This window comes from Halyomorpha halys, unplaced genomic scaffold, assembly GCF_000696795.3.
Source record: "Halyomorpha halys isolate HHAL.00 unplaced genomic scaffold, Hhal_1.1 Scaffold401.1, whole genome shotgun sequence".
Taxonomy (NCBI): domain Eukaryota; kingdom Metazoa; phylum Arthropoda; class Insecta; order Hemiptera; family Pentatomidae; genus Halyomorpha; species Halyomorpha halys.
In genome coordinates this window covers 1,045,823-1,055,126 of record NW_027108484.1, presented here as the reverse complement: position 1 = coordinate 1,055,126, position 9,304 = coordinate 1,045,823, and the positions used below count along the sequence as shown (strand labels likewise).

General features: G+C 26.4%; 1 protein-coding gene across 1 annotated transcript in view; it reads right to left on the bottom strand.

Annotated features, from left to right (window-relative positions):
• Positions 1-8,270, bottom strand: part of LOC106682310 (zinc finger protein 431) — a 14,270-nt gene extending 6,000 nt beyond the window's left edge. Inside the window, exons 1-6 of the mRNA XM_014423093.3 lie at positions 8,155-8,270; positions 5,224-5,283; positions 4,876-4,938; positions 3,988-4,047; positions 1,899-1,946; positions 1,599-1,652 (exon numbers count right to left, since the gene is read on the bottom strand). Coding sequence (XP_014278579.1) covers positions 1,599-1,652; positions 1,899-1,946; positions 3,988-4,047; positions 4,876-4,938; positions 5,224-5,283; positions 8,155-8,167 — 298 coding nt within the window. The 5' untranslated portion in view covers positions 8,168-8,270. The remainder of the gene's footprint in view (positions 1-1,598; positions 1,653-1,898; positions 1,947-3,987; positions 4,048-4,875; positions 4,939-5,223; positions 5,284-8,154) is intronic.
• Between the last annotated feature and the right edge of the window lie 1,034 nt (positions 8,271-9,304).

Here is a 9,304-nt window from a genome sequence, read left to right as displayed (position 1 = left end):
AATTTATTTTTCACATTAAATTATTTTGATTGAACAATTTTGTTGCATTATTGCAAAAATAACTTAGTAGAGTGTCTTATTATTTCTATTTTTAAACACTATTAAAATGGGAAAGAAAATTAAAGCGATTTTAAACTTAAAAGAACTAAGATATCTCATAGATAATTAGTTTGAACAACTATTATAACTAAAACATTTTAAAAGTTAATTAAAAAAATAAAATAACAGATATAACCCTATCCATCCAAATGAATGGAATGTTATTGCATTACTCCAGAAAGTTATTGATGGGTTGTTATTTGAGCTTGCCTTCTATGGATAATGAAACTTTGAGTAGAAGTCTGGTGTGTTCCACACCCGAATAAAACTCAAGACTTCTGAAAATGCATGAAGATACTTTGTTTATGGTTATGTTTCTTTACACTTAACTACTACACCATGTTTCAGGTGTCAACTTGACTAACATCACACTTATTATTGTTATTTATATAGTGTTATTTCCATTTTTTCTTTTTAAGTAAATTAAAAAAATTACACATGTGATATGATGCTAGTAAAAAGATAGGAATATTTTGACTGCATTTACTATAACCGAAAGGCCTTCATACTAGAAGGCTATACCCAAATTTATATCTTTTTCCACAAAAAAAAAAAAAAAAAACTTGAAAAAGAAAACTGGTAAAGTTTACAATACTACTTTGTCACAAATAAAATCATCCACAAAGACCTTAATGTTCCATTTGTAACCGATCTAGCCCGAACCAGATATCAATCCTTCCATTACAAACTCCCTAACCACTCAAACCCGTTAGTTTCTAATCTTACTTCCTTTTTTATTCCAGACAATCCTCCGAGGCATCTGAAAAGAAGATGGCCTCGAGACCTTATATTGTAAAAATGTCTTTGGAGTGCTACCATTGGGTAGTTTTTCTACATGCTTGTACCATACCATTATGCTTTCCTCAAATTTACTTGATGTATTTATGTACAGTTGTAAATATCAATAAATAAATTTTTTAAAAAAAAGTTTACAATACAGTTTTTCTCATTATGGCCAACAGTAGCACTCAGGGATGGTCATTATTATGCATTATTATACATATCCCTGAGTGTAAGGCAAGTAAATCACAAAATATAATAATTTAAAAAATATGTATATATTTTTGAGATCAAATAGTTTTAAAACATCCACTGAGTATTACTGAATAACTAAAAAAATTGAATGTAAAAATCTCAGTTGAGCAGTTTACTCAAAAATGGATTACTAAGCTACTGATAGGTAGTATTAACTCATTTAACAAAATTCTTTTTCAGTATTTTGAAGTTGAATTGTTTCAAATCATACACCAAAACTCAATCAATAATTCGAGCCATTAAATATGACAATTGGTTCAGCTGTCTATTCAAAAAATTGTTATATACCTACAAACAAGCAGGTTATTGTTCTCCTAAACAAATTACCCTTCTTTTGGCAACACCTTAGTTGGGTAAAAAAGACAGTAAGAAGAATTTGAGGAAAAATAGATTGATGTTAAGTTAATAAAAATCTAAGATCAAATTAAATATAGCGTTCTGATTAAGATTTTAATGTTTCTCACCTTCCTCCGAAACAAACTCCTCCCCTTCATGTTTCACGTGAGTCAGTCCACCTTCTGAGATTAAAATAATATTTATTATAAAGCAACCAAGAGGAACAGTCCAAAAAAAATTGAAAAGTAAATAAAATTTAAAAAATATATATTTTCAATTCATTATTAAGCAACAAAAGATATAGAAGTATGTTATTTGAATAAAAATCGTTAAAATATGCAGCTACAATATTTCACAAATGACCTATTCAGGTAATGACCAGAAATAATTTTCTATAATGCAGTTAAAATTATAATATTCTTGCTTACCATAGTAAAAATGCGACTCATCCTCTTGCTTGATAACAATTGTGGGAACTGCAAGAAAACAAAAATCAGTTAATTTTACTTGAAATGTTAACAATGACAATAAAATTAAGAACTTGGTCTAATTATGAATTAGAATGAAATGACAATAGAAATATTACTCATCAAGAAAACAAAAGAAAAAATCTGAATTCTATATAAAAAATAAACTATTGTAGCAAGACTAATGCAAAAAATTAAAAATTATTGATATTTTAAAATGCATTATATACCAGGTTTAACTGATAAAATTAAAATGACATTTATTAAGTATGACCACAGTAATCTAAAATAAAGATAATAACTAAGGAAATTACCTCAACAATATGAAAGACAAATTAAAAACAAAATGTAATATATAAAATTAATCGACGTAATTGTGAAGGGGTAAACATTGGAGAAATTTCGAAAAAAATTAAAAAATAATATTGGACAACATAAAAGTAACTGTAAAAACATTAACACTATAGCACTAGTCCAACATAGCATACAACTTAAACATAATTTTGAATTTAAAAATCCAAAAATTTTATAAATAGTTTAACCACACTAAAAATAGGAAAATAATAGAGGCAATTCACACGTTACTAAACACATTAAAAATGCAATAAATTTAAAGACATACTAATAATTTTAGTACACATTATAATGATATCATAAATCATTTAGAAATATAAATAGTCTAACATAGAATTATGTTGTATAGTTATAATAGAGTAGTGATGTAACTATGTTTTTTAAAAAAAAGATTTTAATAGACTTTAAATTTTTATAAATAATATAGGTAATCTATTTGGTATCAATATTGTCAGGATAGCCTTGATTTAAGCGATATTAACGTAATGTTTCCTCCTTATTTTATAAATGAAATTAATTATTAAATGTTATCAGACAGCAATAATGACTATTGTGATTTATATTAATTTAAGACTAATTATGAAGACTAGATTAATGAGTATTATTTGAAATTGGAGGAAAAAATTATTATTAACACACACAATTTTGATCCAAATATACTCTCAACATTTATTTTCAGAAATACTTCAACGTTTCAGCCCTAAAGCCATTTTCAAGGAGACAACCTATAAAAATTTTTGTTTTTATATTAATTACATTACTTCCTCAACTACATTCTAATATTTGTGACTATAACTTAAATATTGATGTCATATTCTTAAAAAAAAATTTCTGCAGGCTAATTGCCGTATCATATCTTTAAAATAAATTAAATATTAAAATAATATCATAACAGTTTCAAACGATGTTTTTAAATTGATTATTTACGTACATAACTTTTTATATTTTAAATCTAAAACTTTTTCACATAAATAATTGTCTCTTTTTCTACTTACTAACATCATTTATAACAGAACCTACCTTCAAGGTTAGGACTCTGTTATCACCTTATCATTAAAAATAATTTTTTTTTTACATTTAATACAATTTAATTAACGTTCAATTTCAATTTTATTATATATATATTTTTTATTTACATTCATATACCCCCTCTCTTTTTTATTTTTTCACATATGCACTCACCTATACATGCTTTTATATAAGTATATATATTATATATACATCTGTACAATTCAAGGAGTTGAACATTTATCTTATTACCAACTTTATTCTAATAATTACATATTTATCTTACCAAAAATTTCAGAATAATGGTGGTTCAGTCCTTTAGAATCTGCTTTTAAAGTTTCCTCCATATTTTATAAATGAAATTAATTATTAAAAACTATCAGACGGCAATAATGACTGTTGTGATTTATATTCATTTAAGACTAAATAAGGAGACTAGATTAATTAGTATTATATGAAATTGGAGGAAACAATTATGTTAAGGAAATTATTCTAAATAAATATATGTTGTTAAATTATTTTAGTATTGTATGCACAGTACGATATGTGTTAATTTGTATTATAGAGAGCCTGATGAAGGCCCCGAAATGTTGTAATGGATAAATTAAAATTTAAAGAAATTCTAAGTTTTTGATAAGAATACCAAATATTATCTGATAAAAAAAAAAATTATGAGAAGAAAACTTACTTTCAGCAACTATTTCATCGGCTTTTTCCTCTTCAGTATAAACACTTTGGTCACTCATATCTGAAAAAAAAAATAACATATTCAGAATACATATTAGTTGGTTGAAATCTACATTATTATTTATTTATATGAAAAAAAAAGTAATTAAACGATCAAGTATTTTATTTGTCAGTATAATGATACAGCAGAAAATAAACACGAATTCTATTAAAAAAATAAATAACAGAAAACACTACTGTTGCAATGTCAATGCAAATAACTAAAAAAGTTCCATCCAGATAATATTAAAGTACCCCAGAGCGGTAAATACCTACCAAATTACACATATGCACACCTTCACAAGAAGCACCAATTATCCAAGTTTAAAACATGTGCCCATAATTAACAAGGGAATTTTGAAACACTGTTATTTTACTTATATTATTTTTTTTTAGATTGCTGTATATCAGAAAATATTCTCAATATTACCTAAAACAAAAACTATCAACAGGAATTTCTGTATCGCACTCCAAAATTTACATTTTTATTCTTAAAAATTAGTCTGAATAACAATATAATCGTATTATATAAATAGAATAAATTTATAAATAATAATCATAATTCAACTGTAATGATAATCAGAGATAATACGGGGTATGCAAAATGTTAACTTACTTTCACCTAAACTGTATCAACATTTAAAAAGAATTCTCTAAGGAAAATTTCCAAGGAAAGTGAATGAATAGAGACTTGGGATAAAGAAATGGAGGAATATTTGATAGGACTAAAAGTGGTTCATCAGTGAGATGGGCCTTTGTAGAGCAGACTGAAAGGAGGCCATAGAAAAACAAGGTTAAGGAAGCCCCACTTATTTAGTGGAAAACCCTTTACAGAAAAATTAAAACTTACCTTCACATTCAATTTCATCTGCATTTTCTTCTTCTTCTACAAAAACATCATGGCTACTCGTACCTGAAAATAAAACAATAAAAATTACCAATATTCAATTTATGCATAGACTAGAATTTATTTATGAGTTGTTAACAAACTATAGTATTATAAAGGGAAGAAAATTAACTAAATAATATAATGAAAAGCTAATATTAAGAACTAAACATTAAAATGAATTTCTAGTTTTGATCATTTAGGTTTCATTATAAATTTTAATTAAAAAATTATGTTCAAACTCAATCTTGATATATCAATAACAGTTTTAGATATGGTAATAATTAAAAGTTTGAAAAGGAGAAAACTTACTTTCAGGTTCAATGTCATCTATTTTTTCTTCTTTAATAAAAATACAAGAGCTACTCATTCCTGAAAAAAAAAAAATTAAAATCAATTAATATATCTTTATTTTTTACAGCACAATATTTTAGAAGCAGATAAGAAAAGTAAATTTACAAAATAAATATAAGAAGATGGTCAGGGTTGTTTATAACTATTAGTTCTTTTTTGGACCGCAACCCTGACCATCTTTTTCTTATATTTAAATTTTTACGGTCAACTATATATACATATAAATTTACAAAAGATCAAAAATTAAAATAAGGTAACAAATTATATATTTTTTTGCTCACATTAACTATTATATAAAGCCAGGGTATAAAAAGTAATATATGTAATGTAAATGGCCAAAGTAGGTCAAATGTTTTACAAGCTAAAAATCATCATGAAATTCTAAATAATAATCATAATATTCTTTATTTATTCTAGAGAAAGTATTGGCTTATGTACCTAAGAGTAAAATTAAAAATAATAAACTAATAAAACATAACAAAATATCTCCAATAGAATAAATTAGAAAAAAAGCAAATTTTTATATAAGTACAACATTTAAATGAATATTATAGACATCCAATAATGTTTTGTAGTAAATGAAAATAAAGCAAAGAGATTAAAACCATCTATTATATCATAAATCAACGAACTTCTAATAAAATAAAATGAAAAAGAAAAAACAAACTGAACTAAATTAAATTAACAAGAGTAATTAATGTTTATATATGTTTTAAATAAAAATTAAATGTAATAAAGATAAAATAAAACGATAACACAATATAAATCCTCTAAATCTTTATTCATAAGATATCTTCTAATAATAAAACGAAAAATGAAGTAATAATGATAAACAGAAAAATCAAACAATGTTTTATATACATATTTATAGATTCTAAATGAATATTATAACAATCCAATAATATATTTTATGTTAAAATCATTTATTTATCTGTTTAGAAATTTTAATTGCTGTTCTTTGGAAGTGATTAAAGATACATGATTTGAAGGGTATTGGAGCAACCAATGAAAGATGAGATGGAATTTCATAGGGAAGAGGATTGGATTAGGAAAGATCTGATAAAGACTAAGCTATGGAGGCAGTTGTATTTTGTATAAGCCTGAAGGCCGTTAAGGGTGTTACTGGAATTTACTGAGGATTTAAATTGAAGAAAATCAGAGATATACAAAGAACAGGATTGGATAACTTTGTATAGGAAGAATGCCAGGAAATATTATAAGAGTACTGCTACTTCAACTCTTCGTAAAATCATGTAATAGAGGGTTTCTTTGTGACCCCGAAAATGAAATGTAAGAAGCATTTTAATTTTGTTATAATTATAAATAATTAGAACTATATCTATTTCAAAATTTTCTACAGCTTAAAAAAAAATTACTTTGTTTTGCCATTTTCTTACTTATACTTTTGCATGCTGTCTTAGATATGCTCCTAAATTTCATATATTTTAATGGCAAATCATGGGAAGTATTGGAAATGCTTAACATAGTAAAGTTCCAATTCCATAATAGAAACAGTTACTCTTAACATTTCTAGATCTAATGGGTCCAAATGCCAGGTTATACACTTAAAAGAAAGGTTATACCCTTAATAGATTCAGGTACAAAAGGGTCTTGCAGTGGTTCAAATAAAAAAAAACCTGGCAAAAATTCTAAAATTTGATATATTGCCACTTTGTTACTCTGAATGAAAAAATTAAACTACTTTTATTCAATTTGATTTTTACTGGTTTCCTACTTTTGTTTTAGAATTAATCATCATCACTTGATTAGTTTAAGTTAGGTCAGTAAAAATCATTTTTAGAATCATGAATTCGAATGCTTTATATTTACCTAGCAAGAACTTGTAAGCTTGATATTGATGAATCAAAGTTAATATAAGCCTTTTGAAGAAATATTAAACTATAAAAATTCCATTCATATTTCTAGAATTAAATCCATAATATAATTGAAATCTTTTTTTTTCAACTTCAAGAACTTTGTCAAACATTTTTCCAGCAAAGTAATATTACAGAGATCACTTTCAACTACATCACATTCTAACCTCACTTTGAAGGGCTGACTTCATATCAAACTTTAGTTCATTCACTTAAGACTGTAGATAATAAAATTGTACTAGATAGGTTATATTTTTACTTTATTAGGGAGCTAAAATGATAAAATGATTATTTACTAATTTTTTTCAAAAATAGGCCAGCAGAGTTTGTTAAGACTTGAATGTTTTATAAGTCCCCTTTTATGCAGTTGCATTATTTGGCAATGGAACTGAACTTTTGTAACACAATTCCAAACAATTACATAATCAGACTCAGTTTTACGAAATTCATCGCATCCATAGGCACTTTTAAGCAAGTCTTGATTAGTACAATATTAATTTAAAATTCTAGATTTATGTACGCCACAAGAATAATAAGCTGTATGTACTAGATAGAGTAGGTTCTTACAAAAGAATTAAATTTTTTTAATAATTATATATTAAAAACTGTATATTTAATAGACCATGTAATAGGGTTTCATTTCAAATATCCTTTACCGTTAATAAATAAAGGCTAATGTGACTAAACCTTATTAATTTATTATATATTTTAATTTCTGAAGCATTGTAACTTAACCAAAGTAATGCTTATCAGAGTTGTCATAATATCTATTAAATAAACATTGTTATGAACACAGATAGCTCAAGATAAGGATTGAACAATCATTTAATTGTTTTCTAAATTAAAATCAAATCCAAGAATAGTTTTGGTGTAGTAGAGTTGAGATGAAGCAACAGACAAAAGATCCCTAATCAATAAAGGATTGAAACAATACCAAAACAAAACAAAAATAATTATTATAGAACTATTTAAAACTGAAAAAGGTTATAAATGAAAAATAAATAGGTTTTCTCACCTATTTCATCCATTGCTATCAAACCAACGGTAATTAAAACAAGCCAACGACACACAACCAAATTATCATAGAAGAAAAGGTGTTATCTATCTTCCAAAGAGGTATTAGCAACAAAGTAAATTATGTCACGAGCTTGAACTCATATTATTATTTACTTTTTAGTGTTTTTAGTTTGTAATTTTCTTTATTCTCGCTTTAAAAAAATGTGATTCACTGTCAGAAAAAAAATTCTGATCAGTTTTTATTTATCAAGAAATAAACAGCAAGTTATAATTATTTTAAAACTTACAAAATACAAAAGTGGTTCCGGTGTAGTCAAAAGAATTCAAATAGTAATAAAACTACTTATTATGAGCCGTAATAAATAGTTATGGTCATGATAAATAATAAATATAAGGCTCATAATAAATAGTTTTACTGCTGTTTGAGTTATTTTGACCACACCGGAACAATTTTATATACTATACTTGGCAATATTCCCCAAGGTTGCGGATAAGAATAAAGGTGTTCATGAAATAATAAAAAAGAATCGCTGACTATAATTTCAATCTTTACCTAGTACCTATACATTCATTATTCATTATAATTGCATTTTCAACAAAAAGATAATCCTGTTGAATTTTCCTTGTATGTATACTTTTCATACCACTTTTAAAGATTTTTTTTCGAACGCCACAGGAAGTAGGCTATTACGCCATTTTCCCTCTCGCAGCCCAATACAATTTTACTCTTCCTCTTAGTTGGTCCGTATCTTGCTGAATATCTTCTAGACCAATACACATCAAAAGATGGTCTTCATCCATGTCTCCCATGTTGCATAGAGGACATTTCGGTGGATACACGATGCCAATTCGATGGAGGTGTTTCGAGCAGATCATGTCCTGCTACTAGGTGAAAACAAGTCATTCTCTCAGCTTTACTAAGATTGCCGGGGATTCGTTTATCCTTATGCAGTAGGCTCTCCCACTTCTTCCCTTCTACTTGAACTTAGTGTCCAGCGCTTGTCCTGTCCTTACAATAAAAACTTATAATTGATTTTACTGTTCTGTAGGAAAGTGGTTGAACAAGCGGGTTCTCTGCACAACCGAGCTTAGCCAACTTGTCAGCTTGTTCATTGCCATATATATCATCATGGGCTGGTATCCACTAC